The sequence below is a fragment of the Myxine glutinosa genome, chromosome 8 (genome assembly GCF_964187855.1).
Source record: "Myxine glutinosa chromosome 8, kmMyxGlut1.1, whole genome shotgun sequence".
NCBI classification, from domain to species: domain Eukaryota; kingdom Metazoa; phylum Chordata; class Myxini; order Myxiniformes; family Myxinidae; genus Myxine; species Myxine glutinosa.
In genome coordinates this window covers 89749050-89770003 of record NC_136268.1, presented here as the reverse complement: position 1 = coordinate 89770003, position 20954 = coordinate 89749050, and the positions used below count along the sequence as shown (strand labels likewise).

The 20954-nt window shown below is 42.2% G+C and overlaps 1 protein-coding gene across 1 annotated transcript in view; it reads right to left on the bottom strand.

Moving 5' to 3' along the window:
- Positions 1 to 20954, bottom strand: part of LOC137416665 (cadherin-23) — a 311457-nt gene that overhangs the window by 279802 nt on the left and 10701 nt on the right. The window contains exons 4-8 of the mRNA XM_078783975.1: positions 18892 to 19087; positions 18433 to 18672; positions 17742 to 17930; positions 17386 to 17631; positions 3273 to 3320 (exon numbers count right to left, since the gene is read on the bottom strand). Of these exons, the coding sequence (XP_078640101.1) occupies positions 3273 to 3320; positions 17386 to 17631; positions 17742 to 17930; positions 18433 to 18672; positions 18892 to 19087 (919 nt within the window). The remainder of the gene's footprint in view (positions 1 to 3272; positions 3321 to 17385; positions 17632 to 17741; positions 17931 to 18432; positions 18673 to 18891; positions 19088 to 20954) is intronic.

The following is a 20954-nucleotide window of genomic DNA, read 5'->3' as shown; positions in this document are numbered from 1 at the left end:
CCTGCGGTGAGTAAGTGAGAGGCCCTCAGAATTGCCTTCATCACTGGAGATTCCAATGATTCCAAAAGCCTTGGATTCGACATCGTGATGCCGAGCTAGGTGTGAGGCAGGAGCATCAACCCAGAGGGGAAAGCAGCACTCCATCAAACTGCAGATGAAATCTTTGTATGTGGTTAAGAGCTCAGGTGTGCCATGGAAGGACTTTGCGTGACGGAGGATGCCCAGTCAGCAACTGCATTTGGAAGCCAGCTTGGAATTCTGGCTTTCCTAGGAAAGATAATGGGAGAGAGTGAGACCCAAAAGTTTGAGTGACAGAACTTCTTCAAGAGGATTGTTGAGAAAGTAGATGGGAGGGTTTTTCAGATGTCGTTTCAGAGAGAAAAGGTGAGCGTGTGAGATTTGTCAGGATTGAAAGGCATGTTCCAAGTATTTCACCAGTTTGTGATTTTATCCAGGTGTGCAGAGAGTGAAGAGGCTGCTGCTGAGAGGGGCTGGGAGATGAGGGATGGTACGGCAGAGGGTGGAGTCATCAGCAAAAAGATAAATGCGGATTTTGCTGAGAGTCGGAGAGATCACTGATGAAGATTAGAAAAAGCACAGGGCCCTGAACATTGCCTTGAGGAACTCCAGCCTGGACAGGAAGAGGAGATGAGAGAATTCCATTAAGAGCCACACGTTTACTATGACAGGAGAGGAAGTCCGCAAGCCATGAGTGGAGATTTCCATGGATACCATAAGAAGAGAATTGGGTGAGCAATGCAGGATGCCCGACCATATCAAAAGCTTGAGATGTGTCTCGGTAGATGCCTCTGATCTCATGTCTGGCATTGAGGACCTCCATCCATTGTTATGAAAGCAGAAGCACCAAGTCCAGGTTTACAGTGGCCTGTTCTGAATCAAAAAACCTGGTGACCTGGTCTCTTCTGTTTGTCTGCCTGTTTATCTGTCTGTGAAGAGGCTATCTCAAAAAGTTGTGGACGGATTCTTAGGAAATTTGGTGGAGAGGTTGTGGGTGTGACAAGGTCGAAATGATGAGAGTTTGTTGATTAGTTCTGCACAAGCCACCACTCAATCACAGTTAGGTGCAGAAATCTCTGTCGAGCCGCAAAGGGGAATCAAGCACACACTATTTAGGGTCATGCAACAATGCCTTAGCAATTCTACAACCAATCAGCTCATTACAGATGGACGCAGAAGTAAATCTCAACCTCTCCACATCTCCTCTATTGTTATGGTTTTACTTAATCAGGACGGAGTGTTCAGAATATCATGATATGTTCACGGTACAGTGGCATGCTTCAATCATCTCGGGGTGTTCAAGCAATCAAGGCATATGGTGCTCAAGATTTACACGATGCTCCACGGATATTTTTCACCTCTCGCAATCTGCGTGCACTTTCTACTCGTTCCGGCATGTGCCTTTAATTTGATTTGGCAATATGTACGCTTTCCAGAGCCGATGCACCTCGTGTTCGGTCCAATGTGCTGTTTTATGAAGGTGTGGGTTTGCCCAGCGGACCAGTGCAGTGGGCTGCCGTGAAGATGGTAAAATATTGCTGCGGCCATGACCAGGCTCAGCAAGGTTTAAGCAAATGGCATCGCGAGCGAAATGAGAAGAAAAATCCCATTACGAGTCAGATCATCGAAAAACATGAAGAAAAAGAAAGAAAATATTTCATGCAAATAGCATATGGGGATCTCTGCAGTCCATCGACAATGCAGGTGCCTGTTGCCTGCTGGTGAGTAATAAAAGTCCTCCTAATCTAGCCCAAGTCAACGATAAGTTCTAGAACTGTGTGAAAAATCGCTCGGTCGACTCTTGTAAATCCTGGATTGCATAAACGACCCACCGCACCATGTTCCATGCAAATTCAAGCAGGATATCCCACTCTATAAAAAAGAGGCCAAGTTTTTTTGGTTCTTACATTCAACTTCGAAAAACCAAGAATCATTATCAAATTCAAATATTTGGTTTGTAGCTGCTATAAACATCGAAGGGATGCTTCAGCTGAAAGATTATTCCATTATTCCAGTGTCCTAAACTCTATTTTGCCCCGGGAACGTCCATTTTCGTTCTCGGGAGCTTTATTACCCTGCGCTCGCGAAGCGAAGAGCGAGGTTAAGCATTCAGGTGCGTACGTGTGCCGTGCGTGTCTGCATTTAAAAAATTCATTTTCTCGGCAACCGTTGGTCCGATTGACATGAAATTTTCACCATAGGAGGGCCTCCTCCTGTAGAGTATTTACTGATTATTATGACGTCAGAGGTCACGTGGTACAGGCGCCATCTTGGAAAAACGTCGCACCTCTATATCTCTGAAACCACTCCATGGAAAAAATTGAAACATGGCTCATTGTCAACTACTCCCCATGAGGAATAAGATATGTTAATGACGATGTCATCGGTGCCTTCGTTATAACGTCATAATTCGACAAATACAACACATCCATCCGATCATTATCAAAAAATTTTCAGAAACTGTTGGTCTGATGGACACGAAAATTTCACCACAGGAGCGCCTCCTCCTTTAGAATATTTTAATGATAATCATGACGTCATAGGTCATGTGTTGCAGGCGCCATCTTGGAAAAAACGAAAAACGCTGCACCTCGATATCTCCAAAACCGCTGGATGGAAAAAATTGAAACGTGGCTCATTTTAAAGAACTCCATATGGGGAATAGGTGTTATTAACGATGACGTCATTTCTGCCATAATTATGATGTCATAATTCGACAGAGACAACGCTTAGTCTGATCAGTTTGAAATATATTGGGCGTGATCTATGCAACAATTATATTGGAGAATATAAATTTATGATGTCATCGCTCACTTGGTCTGGCAGCCATATTGTATCAAAGAAAAAAATGTTCAAAAACAGAAGAGTTGGCTCGCAACAAGTTGACTGCACAGGGTAAGTATTCTATGAATACCATCTCGTTGAAAGGTATTCCCTTCATTCAAAATCACAGAACCAGAATGAATCCCAACAAAGGATTTTATAATACTCCACTCAATGCATGCATCTCTAAATTCTTCAATAAAAAAAATAAAATAAACAGAACAGTGGTCTATGATCATTTGTTTCAGTTGCACAATTTTGGGTTAGGGCATTGATGAAACACGAATTTCCAATGATTGCACTTTGTCGCAACAAGGTGACAACAAAGAGTGGCATCACATGTGAGCATGTCCACGCGATAATGGAGAGCAGTGAAGTGGAGCGACGTGGACCGACAAAGCGTAATGTGAGTTCCACAGTTTAATACTCACCGATGTCCCATCACTGACGCTGAAAGTGACAGAAATTGCCTCTTTGGTCTGCGGCAAGCACACAAAATGAAAATCAATCAAAACCTCACGCTGAAATGTGATTATATGGAATAAAAGTTGTTGCTTGAAATGCATTTAATCAGCTTGTTCCACTTTCTGCAAAGTCAACTTAAGTTCTGACTTCGGGAAGAATATTCTCCAAGGTCTCAATAAACTGATGGCATATTAATGAGTAGAACTAGAATGATCAATCAGAGATTTAAGGCCCTCTAGAGACTAAGGCTAAGAGACTAGGGCTTGTTTTGTACGATTTGTGCAGTTTTGTGTGGTGTTAATGTGCTGGTGTGTTTGTGTGTGTGTGGTGAGTAGATGATGCGTTGACGACATAAGGATTTGTTCATACAGTGGACAAACAGACTCTGGTGGTTTTATTGCATAGATTTACGTTTCAATCGTATGTATTTTATAGATGTAGTCACATTCTGTACTTTCTAGATGTATGAACGAGCCTGGTGTTGCCTTAGCGGTTAGAGTGCCGGCTTGGGATCCTAAGATCCTCGGCTTGAATCCCGGTCAATCGTTGAATTAACGTCAGGGGGGTTTACTCAGCCTGCATCCTTCCGAGGTCGGCAAACCGAGTACCAGTTCACTGGTAATTCCCTGCGTGTTGCAAAAGGCGACTAACAGGGTTGGCGGCAGGAAGGGCATCCGGCCATAAAACATTGCTTAAAAAAGGGGACCACGGTGCCCAAAAAAGGCCAACCCCCGCTCTTAAAGTGATTCTTCTAGATGTATGAACGTTCTAATAGTATGTAACTTTATAGATACACTCATGTTCTTAATACATGTACTTTGTAGATGTACTCACATTCTAAAAGTATGTACTTTATAGACAGACATACTTACATTTTATATATATATACAGCAATTGCATGTATTTTATAGATGTAGTCACATTCTGCACTTTCTACAGGTATGAATGTTCTAATAGTATGTACTTTATAGATGCACTCATATCTATCTATAATTCCAGCAATCTCTGTGTGTGTGTGTGTGTGTGTGTGTGTGTGTGTGTGTGTCTGTGTGTGTGTTTGTTTGTTTGTCTGTGACCGCTGTTTCTCGACAACCACGGGTCCGATATACTTGAAACTTGCCAGGTATATTGCTGGGGACCCGAGGATGTGCCTTTTCAAGGTTTCATATTAATCGGAGAAGTAGTTAGCGAGCTATGTCCAAAAAACGATTCAACCAATCAGAGAGCAGCGAGCTATCACGTGTGCCGAACGTGGCGAACAGACTCTGCCTCGGACGGCACATTTGAGAGCGTATTCATTTATTTCACGTTGGCAAACTATGTTGCCGTTAAACTATGTTTTAAAACTAATTAAAACTAATTTGCGATTCTTTCGCTTTCCTGCGCGTTTGTGCATGCTATGGCGATTTCTTTACCAAACTCCGCAAGCCGTTCGCTTTGGACCAAACCATTTCATGTAAATAGAGGGGGGGGGGGGATTGTCACCGTACTCGCAAGCCGTTCGCTTTGGACCAAACCATTTCATGTAAATAGAGGGGGGGGGATTGTCACCGTACTCGCAAGCCGTTCGCTTTGGACCAAACCATTTCATGTAAATAGAGGGGGGGGATATAATTTTAGATATATATATAGTACGGGCATGCCCTAGTATCTATAATTCCAGTAATCTCTGTGTGTCTGTGTGTCTGTGTGTGTGTCTGTGTGTTTGTCTGTGACCGCTGTTTCGCGACAACTACCGGTCCGATATACTTGCAACTTGCCAGGTATATTGCTGGGGACCCGAGGATGTGCCTTTTCAACGTTTCATATTAATCGGACAAGTAGTTACCGAGCTATGTCCAAAAAACGATTCAACCAATCAGAGAGCAGCGAGCTATCACGTGTGCCGAACGTGGCGAACAGACTCTGCCTCGGACGGCACATTTGAGAGCGTATTCATTTATTTCACGTTGGCAAACTATGTTGCCGCTATGTTGGCGTTAAACTATGTTTTAAAACTAATTAAAACTAATTTGCGATTCTTTCGCTTTCCTGCGCGTTTGTGCATGCTATGGCGATTTCTTTACCAAACTCCGCAAGCCGTTCGCTTTGGACCAAACCATTTCATGTAAATAGAGGGGGGGGATTGTCACCGTACTCGCAAGCCGTTCGCTTTGGACCAAACCATTTCATGTAAATAGAGGGGGGGGGATTGTCACCGTACTCGCAAGCCGTTCGCTTTGGACCAAACCATTTCATGTAAATAGAGGGGGGGGATTGTCACCGTACTCGCAAGCCGTTCGCTTTGGACCAAACCATTTCATGTAAATAGAGGGGGGGGATATAATTTTAGATATAGATATAGTACGGGCATGCCCTAGTGTTCTTAATGCATGTATTTATAGAGATACTCACATTTTAATAGTACTGTCCATCCTTTATAGACATACTCACATTATAAAAGTACGTACTTTATCGACATAATCACATTTTTAATAGTACATCCTTTCTAGACATACTCACATTATAAAAGTACGTACTTTATAGGTGTGCTCGTATTGTAATACTACGTTGTTTATAGACATACTCACATTATAAAAGTACGTACTTTATAGAAGTACTCACATTCTAATTATTTGCCCGTATGCAGCACAAGGCTGCGGGGTAGCATCATTGGCTGAGGGCCCGGCTATGCTTCTGATGCCATGTCCTCTGTAGGTTAGGGCAGGAATTTGTAATTTGGCTGTGGTGCCGGCGATGGCTCGCCTACTCTTCACGAAGGACATCATGGGATCTTTAATGTGTTGGCAGACGGGATGCCCCGTTTAACGTCCATCCAAGGGAATGACAGTTTGTAGCTGGGTTGGGATTCGAACCCAGGCTAGACAACTTGAAGGCGAGTGTGCATAACTCTAAGGCATCCAGTCACCCCACATTCTAATTGTGCATACTTTATAGACACTCGGTTGAAAAAAAAACAACATAACGTACAATACTGGCTACCACCAGGTGGCGTTTGTAGCCTATGCCAGCACACTGTGCGCACACACAAACAAACGGACAACAGACCCAAATGCAATACTCTGGCTATTAAATTTATTTATTACGTACGCAACAAGTAGCTGTTTTGACCACCCCACACACTGTCCCGACACACCCTTTATCTTCATTCCCCTTACTCTGCATTGATTTCCTCCCAACCAACTTCCCCTTCTCTCCCCAATCTTCCCACACCCGTACGCTCCTTTGTTTCTCCTATCACCCTCATTTGTCTTCCTTTTCTCAATTTTGTTTTCTCATTCCAGCTCTCCTCCTGTGAATATGTAATAAACAAACAGTCCCTTTCCTATTGATGGTGTGCTGGTGTTGGGAGGAGGGTGGAGACCTTGCGCAGTTCAGATTTATTTGGAGCAACAGTGATGGCAAGGAAAAGTGAGATAACCTGATTAAAGATAATAATAATATAGACTACCAACAACCATATTGTAATAAGCATTGTGGGTTTATTACCCCAAAGGAGATAACATTTTATCGCAGGTGGAACAGCTTGTGCTGTGAAATGATTTTGGCAAAACAAATGTTTTTGCAAGCAAAATATTCATGGTTCTATATTTTCCCTGCGGTTGGTTGAATGTCCATTTACAAACTTCAATTGATGCATTTCATACAAAAATATGCTAACATGAACAAACTTGTTCACATCGAAATGTGAACAAACTTGTGATGTCCTGATTTTTTGATAGTTTCACACATCTCAACATGTCCAATTCATTTCTTTAATCGACTCAGGATGAGCGAGTTAAAAAGTTAAAGTTGGTTAAAAATTGCTTTTTCTAAAAGTTATGGATTCAATTAGCAGTTGGTGATGTTAAGACTGTCCGGAAAGAATAAACCCATATTTGAATCACAGCTTTGCTTTGCTATCCATTTTTTGGGGCTGTATGTATGGGGATGTTCAAAAGGTCTGAGACTCTGCATCTCACATGGAGTGAGTGAGTGTGTGAGTCCGTAAACACTTCAGTCATTATCGTTTGAACCAAACACACCATTTTGATGAAACATGGCGACAAGCTTCATATCTGATGCCTGATGAAGGTGTATTGACCGCATCAAAATCTGCGCTCATTAAAGGGTTGAAAATAGGTCTGAAAAGCTTCTTCCTTTTTTTAAGTTCCTGCTCTAACCTACAGGGGGCGCCCATCAGCTGCACAGCCACGCCCTCAGCAGATGATGCAACTTGGGCTGCATACAAACGAAGAAGAATATCTAAGTATACGTGCGTACACTATTGTGCACTGTCGTACACTGTCTTCGACATTTTGAATTTATCTACTCCTATTCTTAAGGAAACGAAAACTTTGTGTTCAATGCAAATACGTATTTATGAAAAAGAAAATGTTCTTCAAATAACCTAATTTGTACATAATATACATTGATATAAACTAATAGTGAATTTGTTGACACTTTACCTTAAAAACCAATGAAATTATTCGAGGAACACTTTCAAATATTTTCGTATAGACACTTGTTTCTTTTAAGACCTTCCAAAGATCATCTAACTTGTTGTAGACTAGACGGATTTATGGAAAAAGGCCATGTATAAGTTCAAGGTGCATTTTTGGGTAAAAGTTGGGAACCTCACTTTTTAACATAATTAGGGTATGCTGAATTCGATTAACCCGGTTCCCAAGCCGAATTTTGAGGGTTTTATTATTTATTTTTTTGAGTTTTGAATAAACTGCTGAAGAACTTGGGCATTGGTGAACTCACAGAGGAGACAATCAAATCTGCAGAAGCGTTCGTCTGCAGAATATATAATGTGCACAGAACAACCTCTGTTGATTCAGCATGACATATGTTGTTCTCCAAGACTGGTAAACCAGAAGCAATGCCACCGACAAGTGATGCTCTTCATTTGCATTTGATGCGAGTACACTATCAAGCCACGGTATGGAGAAATGCTCATTGAGCCATACCTGACCTTCCTGTACCTGTGGAAATGGGATGGAAACGTGGTGATTCAGGACTAAAGCCTATTCTGATGTCACTGAGTCCAATCCATGAAAGTTGCCTCGAGATGATTTGTTGTGCGTGCCAGAAGCAATGCTAGACTCGACGCTGCAAATGTCGCTATTCAGAGTTGAGGTGCACATCAATGTGTGCCTGTCAGCAACAGAGTGATGATCAGACCCCTTGTATGAATTTGATGTAGTTTGGCAAAACAACATGTGTGACATTCCTAAATGTCTGTGCTTCATGGCCATGTATACTTAATTCCAGAATAAATGGTTGTATGAAACATTGTCGTATTAAAACCATTTCCCATTTCATAGTGTCCAATATCAGTTTGAATATCTCTTTCAATATGTCGCCAACCATAATAGACTAGACGGATTTATGGAAAAAAGCCATGTATAAGCTTCTCGGTGCATTTTGGGGTAAAAGTTGGGAACCTCACTTTTTAACATAATTAGGGTATGTTGAATTCAATTAACCCTCTTCCCAAGCCGAATTTTGAGGGGTTTTTTTTAGTTTTGAATAAACTGCTGAAGTTTCTAGGTGCATTTTGCAATTCGGTTTCTAGGTGCATTTTGGGGTTAAAGTTGTAAAGTTAAAGTAAAAGAGCTGCATGTATATACATGATAAATAAATGCTTGTTCAAAGAAATTGTCCAAAAATGGAAATTTTGCGGCTGTTTTGTTTATGCTAATTAGAAGGTCAAAAACTCAAACTTCGGCTTAGGAACCGGGTTAATCGAATTCAGCATACCCTAATTATGTTAAAAAGTGAGGTTCCCAACTTTTACCCAAAAATGCACCGAACATTCACATTTCTCAGAAATCCGTCTTGTCTATTGCGATTCTTTTTTGTGTTTTTTTTTTTGTCCAAATAGTCCCATACAGCTTCAATGATTTTGGGACCTGGGCTTTGATGGGGTCATTCCATGTGCATGTTCTTTGTTTTGCAAATAAGTTTTAATTACTCCAGCTGGTTATTTTAGATAATATCTCGCTGTAACGTGAAGTTTGGACCAATGAGTCTTCGCTGGGGATAGAATAGAGGATTAAAATTGGTTTGTATATTGCTGCAGACAATATAACATCAACTTGCAGACATTTTCTAACACCACTTGAGGATATGCATCCCCAAACTTGAATTGAAACTCCTCTATGCTTACCTGTTGGCTTCAAGCAAGGCTCTTTTTAAGTTTTGGTTTTTCAGCATCTCACATATTGTCTTCGATTCGATCCAAATTAATGAAACGTTGACATGTCTGTCCAAAGCAACTTTCACCGATGTTCCATAGTTCAATTTATGTCGTATTGTGCATATTTTAGCCTTTTAGTCACGTTCCCCTTTCCTAACAGAGTTTTTCTTACTGCACCACGTCCTTTCAGTCCTGATTTCAAAAGTGACCTTTGTACTGTTGATGGATTGACAACAACACCTGGACCTTCTACCAGCTGTGTTGTCAATTCAACACTGATCTTCTTTCAAGTCCTTGAGGATATTGTGCATGGGCTGGTTGCATAAAATTCCCTTATCCTTAAGTATAGTTTTACCTTAAGCTACACCATGATTCCTTAGCAAAGGATTTCCTTAAGGACTGTTGCAAAAAACAACCCATAAGAAATCATTGACTAAGGATTTCCTAAGTGTTTAGGAAATCCTTAGGAGTCATTGCTATGCCAGGCAACCAATCAGATTAGAGATAGGAAGACGCATCTGAATTCAAGGACAAGTAATGAACACAAACTCACTGTTTCTTTCATTATTTGTTTGTTTCTTTTTATACATATGCTGTTATTTCCTTCCACTTAATTTCCCTTCAGTTAAGCAGCCTCCTCACTCTCTGCAGACCTGGATAAAATCACAGACTGGTCAAACAAGTGGAGCATGTCTTTCATTCCTGACAAATGTCACACACTCACTATATCTCTCTGAAATGACCGTCTGGACAACCCTCCCATCTACTTTCTGAACAATCCTCTTCAAGAAGTTCTGTCACTCAAGCTATTGGGTCTCACTATCTGCCATGATCTTTCTTGGGAAAACCACATTTCAAATTTGGCCTCCAAAGCCAGTCGCCGACTGGGCATCCTCCGTCATGCGAAGTCCTTTCTTAGCACACCTGAGCTCCTCACCACATACAAGGCTTTCATCCGCAGCTCAATGGAATACTGTTCTCCCCTCTGCGCAGGTGCTCCTGCCTCACACCTAGCTCGGCTTCACACTGTTGAAACCAAAGCTTTCAGAATCATTGGAATCTCCCGCGATGAAGCTAACTCCGAGGGCCTTTCACTCTCTCACCACAGGCAGGTTGGTGGTCTTTCTGTCTTCTACCGACTCCTCTCTGGCCTTGCTCCCCCAGCTCTGTCTGTGCTCTGTCCCCCAAATATTTCTGCAGGACGCACAAGATCTGCCAGCAACCCTTTTCTGGTGAAACTCCCAAAATGAATACTCTCTGTTCACCTTTAGTCTTTCATTCCTCTTTTTCCCCACCTCTGGAACAAACTCCCACATTTTCAATCCCACTCTTCCCTCCAGGTCTTCAAAACAGCTGTTCACCACCATCTCTTATCTTTCCCATCCAAAACCGTGTTTTTTTCTACCCCGGGTTAATACACCCCAAATCCACCTTTTTCAAATTCCGTTTTTCTTTCCTGAAAATCCTTGTAGTGTCCATTTGTGTTAAACAAATAACAATTTCCGCTCCCACCCCCAAGCCCTCTCCCTGCCACAGATCTACAGATGTCCCTGCTCTTTACTGTGATATGCTTCCCTCTCTCACCCCCTCCTGTCTCCCTCTTCTTTTATTATAAGTTTTATGTGTTTTCTGTTTGTGTCTTTGTCTTTTATGTGTTCGCTCTTACACGAGCCTCGATTTTGTATACAAAAAACACATGATTATAAATGACGCTTGTTGTATGTTGCATGGGGAACACGTGCTTCCAGATGAAGGAGGAATAAAATGATTGCTGTGTAAAATTCATTCGATTCTCATTGTGCATTTTATTGTAAATGTGTTAATGTGTGCAGTAAATGTTTGGAAACCTTCCAAGAATGGTCAATAAAATGATTGCTAACCCCTGCTCTAGCAGGGAAAATGGCCTTAAAATGCCTGTTGTTGTTGTTGTGTTTCAATTGCGGAAGTATTGCTCTATCAGCCTCTGGCGTCTCATTGCAATAATTATCCTCTTCATAACCAATTTCCATGAAGGGCGCCATTTGGAAACTCAAAGACTGGTGCTTAAGGAAAGGGGGTGCACCCTTGAGTTTAAGGAATGTTTTAAGGAAAAACGTAAGAAATATTCGTATATGCAACCATCCTCAAATTAGGGTGTCTTTAAGGAAAAACTTAAGGAATATTCGTATATGCAACCATCCTCAAATGAGGGTGTCTTTAAGGAAAAATTTAAGGAATATTCGTATATGCAACCATCCTCAATTAGGGTGTCTTTAAGGAAAAACTTAAGGAATATTCGTATATGCAACCATCCTCAATTAGGGTGTCTTTAAGGAAAAACTTAAGGAATATTCGTATATGCAACCATCCTCAATTAGGGTGTCTTTAAGGAAAAACTTAAGGAATATTCGTATCTGCAACCATCATCAAATTAGGGTGTCTTTAAGGGGAAACTTAAGGAAATATTCAAGTAAATCCTCAAAACCTTCCTTAAGGATGTTTTATGCAACTAGGCCATCATCATTAAGTATTGCTCATCCTTGTTAGACAGCTTTTTGTATCTTTCAGTTCTGGGTTTGTCAATTACAGATTTTATTTTTTATTTTTTGTGTACAAGATCGAGGCTCGTGTAAGAGCGAACATTAATGACAAAAACAAACAACTGACACATAAAACATAAGATAAAGGGAGTGGGAGACAAGATGGGGAGAGAGGGGGAAGCACACAAGTACAATATTTGAGAGCAGGGACATCGGGAGATCTGTGGGAAGGAGAGGACTTGGGGGGGGGGAGGATGCATGGGAAGGGGATGGGGGTGGGAGAGGTAAAATAAAAAACACATGGACACTGCAAAAACTTCCAAGAAAGAAGTTGGTATTTCAGAAAAGTGGATCAGAGGGGAATTAACGGGGGTAAAAAAGATCAAGGTTTTGGATGGGGGAAGATAAGAGATGGTGGCGAACAGCTGTTTTAAAGACCTGGAGGGACGAGAGGGATTGAAGAGAGTGAGGGAGTTTGTTCCAGAGGCGGGAGAAAAGAGGAATGAAAGATACAGATGATGTTTCTCATCCAATGTTTATCCTTCTCTATAACTAACTAATCCTCCTTGTCACCTGTGGGACATAAGGCTACAGCAATTTCCCTCCACTTAACCCTGTCTTGTGCGAAATGTTGTGCCATGCTCCAGGTGAGATCCATTTTATTGAGCCAGGTGACGCAAGGTGATCTTTGGCCTTCCAGATTTCCTCTTGCCAGCTGGTGACCGTTGTCGGGCTACTTTAGGAATACGATCCTGATCCATTCTTAGTACATGCCCTAGCCATCCAATGCAACGACTTTGAATCTCTTGGATGATGCTCTTGTGCAAACAGTCTTTGTTTTTTAAGCTACACTGGTTTGACTTCCATTTGGGGCACAGTCGGGCGAATACACAGTGGGCTGATCCATTTATTGTCTTTTGTCGTTGTCTTTGCTGATTAGACTGCACAGGTATGTGAAATCATCCACATATTTCAGCGGTGGACCATTCACTGTGATTGGTGCAATTTGGGCGGCATCGATGTATATCACCTGGGTTTGGGTTGTACTGATATCAAGACCTGTCTGTTTAGCATAGCTCTCCGATATACCAGTTTCCCTTATCATTCGGTATGATTTGTGGAAATAAGAGCAAGTCATCGGCAAAATCGAGGTCTTCTAAATGAGAAAGTAAAGTCCAATGATTGCCTCGGGGCTTGTCTAATGTGGTTTTTTCTCATGACCCAATCGATGGCGACAGGAAATAGAATGGGAGAGATAATGCATCCTTGCCAAACTCCAGACTCCTGAGGGAAACCACTCAGAGATGGTATTGTCCAGGATGACATTCGAAGTGCTCATAAAACTTTCTAATCAGTGTTACAATTTTGGGAGGAATTCCATATACTTGTAGGATCTTCCATAATGTGTCATGATGAAAACTATCAAATGCATTTTTAAAATCGATGAAGTTAATGAACAAAGGGGTGTTCCATTCTAGACCCTATTTCATAATGTTACGCAGTGTAAGGATCCGATCGATATAACTTCATCAGTTCCTAAAGCCGGCCTGCTGTTGTCTCAGCTTAATGTCTACGGCTGCCAAAATCCTTAGAAGAAGAATTTTACAGAAATTACTTTACTAGGAATAGTTAACAAGGTAATCTCACTCCAATTGTCACAGTTTTGAGGATCACCTTTTTTGGTAGTTTGACAACGAGGCCCTTCGCCCTTACAACCTGGTGTAACCTCCTTTATCCAAATTGCATTAAAGAGATCACCCAAAGCATTTGCTGCTATGTCAATGTCAGCTTTCAGCATCTCTCTGCATGGAAGGAGTCTATACCAGGGGCTTTACCTTTCTTCATCACTTTGATGGCGGTTACGACTTCTGCTTTAGCAGGTGAACTGACGTCAATGCCGAGCACTTCCTCACTTGGTAGTGGGTTAGCTGGGTCATTCTGCTGAGGATGGATAAGCACTTCTTTAAAGTGGTCGACGCATCTTGCTGCTTGTTTGCGTTCTGGTATTGAAACATTCCTATTATTGCCTTTTAGAGGGGCATCTTGTTTAAAGTTGTTACCGCAGAGCCATTTGGTGATCTCATAGACAGTACTCAACTCACCCAGTGTTGCAGCATGTTCAGCTTCCCGAGCTAACTCCTCCAAAAAGAACATCTTGTCTTTTCTTGCACTTCTTTTCACTTCTTTATCTTTGATCTTAGAGGCTTCTTGTATCTGTTTGTGAAACCTTTGCGGTTTGATGCTTAGCAACTTATCCTTCTGCATTCTTAGCAACTTCTTAGCATCCTTCTGCATTCTTAGCAACTTCTCCTTCTGCATTCTTCTGCATTCTTAGAAACTTCTTAGCATTCTTCTGCATTCTTAGCAACTTCTCTTTCTGCATCCTTCTGCATTCTTAGCAACTTCTTAGCATCCTTCTGCATTCTTAGCAACTTCTCCTTCTGCATCCTTCTGCATTCTTAGAAACTTCTTAGCATTCTTCTGCATTCTTAGCAACTTCTCCTTCTGCATTCTTAGCAACTTCTCCTTCTGCATTCTTAGCAACTTCTTAGCATCCTTCTGCATTCTTAGCAACTTCTCCTTCTGCATCCTTCTGCATTCTTAGCAACTTCTCCTTCTGCATCCTTCTGCATTCTTAGAAACTTCTTAGCATTCTTAGCAACTTCTCCTTCTGCATCCTTCTGCATTCTTAGAAACTTCTTAGCATTCTTCTGCATTCATAGCAACTTCTCCTTCTGCATCCTTCTGCATTCTTAGAAACTTCTTAGCATTCTTCTGCATTCTTAGCAACTTCTCCTTCTGCATCCTTCTGCATACTTAGCAACTTCTTAGCATCCTTCTGCATTCTTAGCAACTTCTCCTTCTGCATTCTTAGCAACTTCTCCTTCTGCATCCTTCTGCATTCTTCGCAACTTCTCCTTCTGCATCCTTCTGCATTCTTAGAAACTTCTTAGCATTCTTCTGCATTCTTAGCAACTTCTCCTTCTGCATTCTTAGAAACTTCTTAGCATTCTTCTGCATTCTTAGCAACTTCTCCTTCTGCATCCTTCTGCATTCTTAGCAACTTCTCCTTCTGCATTCTTAGCAACTTCTTAGCATCCTTCTGCATTCTTAGCAACTTCTCCTTCTGCATCCTTCTGCATTCTTAGAAACTTCTTAGCATTCTTCTGCATTCTTAGAAACTTCTTAGCATTCTTCTGCATTCTTCGTAACTTCTCCTTCTGCATCCTTCTGCATTCTTAGAAACTTCTTAGCATTCTTCTGCATTCTTAGCAACTTCTTAGCATCCTTCTGCATTCTTAGCAACTTCTCCTTCTGCATCCTTCTGCTTTCTTAGCAACTTCTCCTTCTGCATTCTTAGCAACTTCTCCTTCTGCATCATTCTGCATTCTTCGCAACTTCTCCTTCTGCATCCTTCTGCATTCTTAGCAACTTCTTAGCATTCTTCTGCATTCTTAGCAACTTCTCCTTCTGCATTCTTAATAATAATAATAATAATAATGCATTTATTTTATATAGCGCTTTTCAGGAAGCCCAAAGACGCTTTGACAGAGTGCAAAACATAATGCATAGCAAAACATAAAAACAATTGCAAAAAAATAAGAATCAATAGGGAAATATTCAAAGCACAAAGGAGGGAGAAGGAGAGGAGATAGTCAGGGGTTAGATGCTGTGGGTTAAATGTTGAATGCAGTGTTGAACAGGTGGGTCTTGAGTGATGTTTTGAATGTGGTGAGTGAGGAGGAGTCTCTGATGGTGTGAGGTAGCGAGTTCCAGAGGGTGGGAGCAGCGATGGAGAAGGCCCTGTCCCCCCAGGATCTAAATTTGGTCCGGATTGGGGGGGTCTGGAGGTTGGTACCAGCAGAGCGGCGGTTGCGGGTGGGAGTGTGTCTGGAGAGGAGGTCAACCAGGTAGGATGGGGCCAGGTTATGGAGGGCTTTGTATGTCAAGAGGAGGATTTTGTACTGGATTCTCTGGGAGATGGGGAGCCAGTGAAGCTTGTAAAGGACGGGGGTGATGTGGTCACGGGTCCGGGAATGGGTGAGTAGACGGGCAGCGGAGTTCTGAATGTATTGGAGTTTATTGGTGATTGTTGAGGGTGAACCATAAAGGAGGCTATTGCAGTAGTCCAGATGGGAAGTGATGAAGGCGTGGATGAGGGTTTCTGCAGCCACGGAGGAGAGGGATGGACGGAGACGGGCGATGTTTTTCAGGTGAAAGAAGGCTGTCTTTGTGATCTGTTTAGTGTATTTGTCGAAGGAGAGGGTTTGGTCAAAGATGATGCCAAGATTCCGGATGTGAGGGGAGGTGGATACTGGGAAACCGTCGATGTTGAGGGCAAAGTTATGGGTGGACTTGGTGAGCGTTTTTGGGCCAATGATGATTATTTCAGATTTATCACAGTTAAGTTTGAGGAAGTTGATTTGAAGCCAGGATTTTATTTCAGTGATGCAGTTTGTCAGGATAGAGTGGGTGGCGGTGGAGATGGACTTGGTGGAGATGAAAAGCTGGATGTCATCAGCGAAGCAGTGGAATTGGAGACCATGACGGCGAATTAAGTGACCGAGGGGGACAGGTAAAGGATGAAGAGGAGGGGGCCAAGAACTGAACCTTGGGGGACACCTTGGGGGAGGGGAGCAGTGGGGGATTTGCAGTTATTGATGGAGATGAACTGACGTCTGTCAGAGAGGTATGATTTAATCCAAGAGAGGGCAGTGCCGGTAATGTTACAGCTGGTTTCAAGTCGGGTGAGGAGGATGGTGTGATCGATGGTGTCAAAGGCGGCGCTGAGGTCGAGGAGGATGAGAATGTTGAGGTTGCCAGCGTCAGAGGAGAGGAGAAGGTCGTTGGTGATTTTGAGGAGAGCAGTTTCAGTACTGTGGTTGGAGCGGAATCCGGATTGGAATGTTTCATACAGGTTATTGGCAGAGAGGTAGAGGATTGGCAGAGAGGATTGGCAGAGAGATTCTTAGCAACTTCTTAGCATCCTTCTGCATTCTTAGCAACTTCTTAGCATCCTTCTGCATTCTTAGCAACTTCTTAGCATCCTTCTGCATTCTTAGCAACTTCTTAGCATCCTTCTGCATTCTTAGCAACTTCTTAGCATCCTTCTGCATTCTGAGCAACTTCTCCTTCTGCATCCTTCTGCATTCTTAGAAACTTCTTCGCATCCTTCTGCATTCTTAGCAACTTCTCCTTCTGCATCCTTCTGCATTCTTAGCAACTTCTTCGCATCCTTCTGCATTCTGAGCAGTTTCTCCTTCTGCATCCTTCTGCATTCAGAGCAACTTCTTAGCATTATTCTGCATTCTTAGCAACTTCTCCTTCTACATTCTTAGCAACTTCTTAGCATCCTTCTGAATTCTTAGCAACTTCTCTGTCTGCATCCTTCTGCATTCTTAGCAACTTCTTAGCATCCTTCTGCATTCTTAGCAACTTCTCCTTCTGCATTCTTAGCAACTTCTTCGCATCCTTCTGCATTCTTAGCAACTTCTCCTTCTGCATTCTTAGCAACTTCTTCGCATCCTTCTGCATTCTTAGCAACTTCTTCGCATCCTTCTGCATTCTTGGCAACTTCTTAGCATCCTTCTGCATTCTTAGCAACTTCTTAGCATCCTTCTGCATTCTTAGCAACTTCTTAGCATCCTTCTGCATTCTTCGCAACTTCTCCTTCTGCATCCTTCTGCATTCTTAGAAACTTCTTCGCATCCTTCTGCATTCTTCGCAACCTCTCCTTCTGCATCCTTCTGCATTCTTAGCAACTTCTTCGCATCCTTCTGCATTCTTAGCAACTTCTCCTTCTGCATTCTTAGCAACTTCTTAGCATCCTTCTGCATTCTTAGCAACTTCTTAGCATCCTTCTGCATTCTTAGCAACTTCTTAGCATCCTTCCGCATTCTTAGCAACTTCTTAGCATCCTACTGCATTCTTAGCAACTTCTTAGCATCCTTCTGCATTCTTAGCAATTTCTTAGCATCCTTCTGCATTTTTAGCAACTTCTCCTTCTGCATCCTTCTGCATTCTCAGAAATTTCTTAGCATTCTACTGCATTCTTAGCAGTTTCTCCTTCTGCATTCTTAGCAACGTCTTAGCATTCTTCTGCATTCTTAGCAACTTCTCCTTCTGCATTCTTAGCAACTTCTTAGCATCCTTCTGCATTCTTAGCAACTTCTTAGCAACTTCTTAGCATCCTTCTGCATTCTTAGCAACTTCTCCTTCTGCATCCTTCTGCATTCTTAGCAACTTCTCCTTCTGCATTCTCAGCAACTTCTCCTTCTGCATCATTCTGCATTCTTCGCAACTTCTCCTTCTGCATCCTTCTGCATTCTTAGCAACGTCTTAGCATTCTTCTGCATTCTTAGCAACTTCTCCTTCTGCATTCTTAGCAACTTCTTAGCATCCTTCTGCATTCTTAGCAACTTCTCCTTCTGCATCCTTCTGCATTCTTAGCAACTTCTTAGCATCCTTCTGCATTCTTAGCAACTTCTCCCCCTGCATCCTTAGCAACTTCTTAGCATCCTTCTGCATTCTTAGCAACTTCTCCCCCTGCATCCTTAGCAACTTCTTCGCATCCTTCTGCATTCTTAGCAACTTCTCCTTCTGCATTCTTAGCAACTTCTTAGCATCCTTCTGCATTCTTAGCAACTTCTTAGCATCCTTCTGCATTCTTAGCAACTTCTTAGCAACTTCTTAGCATCCTTCTGCATTCTTAGCAACTTCTTAGCATCCTTCTGTATTCTTAGCAACTTCTCCTTCTGCATCCTTCTGCATTCTTAGAAACTTCTTCGCATCCTTCTGCATTCTTAGCAACTTCTCCTTCTGCATCCTTCTGCATTCTTAGCAACTTCGCCTTCTGCATCCTTCTGCATTCTTAGAAACTTCTTCGCATCCTTCTGCATTCTTAGCAACTTCTCCTTCTGCATCCTTCTGCATTATTAGAAACTTCTTCGCATCCTTCTGCATTCTTAGCAACTTCTCCTTCTGCATTCTTAGCAACTTCTTAGCATCCTTCTGCATTCTTAGCAACTTCTTAGCATCCTTCTGCATTCTTAGCAACTTCTCCTTCTGCATCCTTCTGCATTCTTAGAAACTTCTTAGCATCCTTCTGCATTCTTAGCAACTTCTCCTTCTGCATCCTTAGGAACTTCTTAGCATCCTTCTGCATTCTTAGCACCTTCTCCTTCTGCATCCTTCTTTCCTCGATTAACTGCCTTGTGATCTGCATCGGGACCTTAACCAAAATCGAATCGGCTTGTTCTTGTCACCTACTGAACTCATCCACCAAGTTTTGTCATAATCTGTCCAATTTTGACCACCCACCTATCGGACAATAACATAAGTGCCCAAGGGGAATGTGAAAAAGGACAATTTTATGGGATATCATCATTTTATGGGATATTTATGGGATTTTACGATGGGATATCATCGAAAACTGCAGTACCAGGTGAACAATTTGGACCGGCTCATCGACTTTTGGCAATCCGACCAACAAACGTTAACCTCTTAAGTCATGGAAAACCATTGCATACGATCGCAGAAGTTCGTGCTGGTTGAGAGAGTGGAACCATTCCTTAAGTCAGCATGTTTCAATAATAAAAATGCGATAAAAGGACAAGTTTCAAATGACTGGACATTTGGAATAAAGGTGTTGCTCATTACCTCCGCCACCAAAGATAGACAGAAGTTATGTTTTCACCTTGTCTGTCTGTTTGTCTGTGAGTGGGATATCTCAAAAAGTTGTGGACGGATTCGGATGAAATTTGATGGACAGGCTGGATGTTTGACAAGGACGAATTCATTGCATTCAGGTGAAGATCTGGATCTGGATGCGGACACTATAATTTTAAAGTGTTTCGTCAACATTGAGAGATTGGGCCCAAATTATATATGAACCACATTTAGATGCCATTTTGCCCCGCAGAGTGGGGGGTTGGCCTTTTTCGGGCACCTTGGTCCCCTTTTTGAAGCAATATTTTATGGCCGGATGCCCTTCCTGCCACCAACTCTGTGAACTAGTACTCAATTTGCCGACCTCGGAAGGATGACAGGCTGATTCAACCCCCCAGGTGTTAATTCAGCGATCGACCAGGATTTTCAAACCCAGGATCCTAGGATCCCAAACCGGCACCCTAACCGCTAAGCCAACACCAGGCTAAACGGATTCGCACGGAATTTGATGAATAGGTTGAGTGTGTGACAATGACAAATTGATTCGATTGTGGTGAATATCTCGATACGGATCTGGATCCGATCAGTTTTTAAGTGATTGTTCACCATTGAGTGAGAGATACGGCCAAAAACGATATATATATCATGATATCTAACGATATATATCATGATATCTATTGTATGTTTTGTGTCCGTTTGTTTTTTTTGTGATTGATGTTAGCTCTGACACGAGCCTCGATCTTGTATACAAAAAAATAAAATATAAAAATCTCAAAAGGTTGTGCATGGATTATGACATAACCAGGTGGATGAGTTCAGTCGGTGGCAAGAACAATCTGGTTCGATTTTGATTCGGGACCGAATCCAGATCCAGCCTATCAGTGGGATACAAATCTTAAACTGTTCAGCCTGGTGGAGGTATGTGCTCTACTGATTGCTGCTCTCGTTACCCTGCGCTCGCAAAGCGAAAACGGGGTTAAGCATTCAGTTGTGTGCGTGTGCCGTGCCTGTCTGAATATTAAAAATTATTTTTCTTGGCAACCGTTGGTCCGATTGACATGAAATTTTCACCATCAGAGGGCCTCCTCCTGTAGAATATTTTACTGATTATTATAACGTCATAGGTCACGTGGTACAGGCGCCATCTTGGAAAAACTTTGCACCTCTATATCTCTGAAACCACTGCATGGAGAAAATTGAGAGCTGGCTCATTGACAACTACTCCCCATGTGGAATAAGATATGTTAATGACGATGTCATCGGTGCCTTCGTTA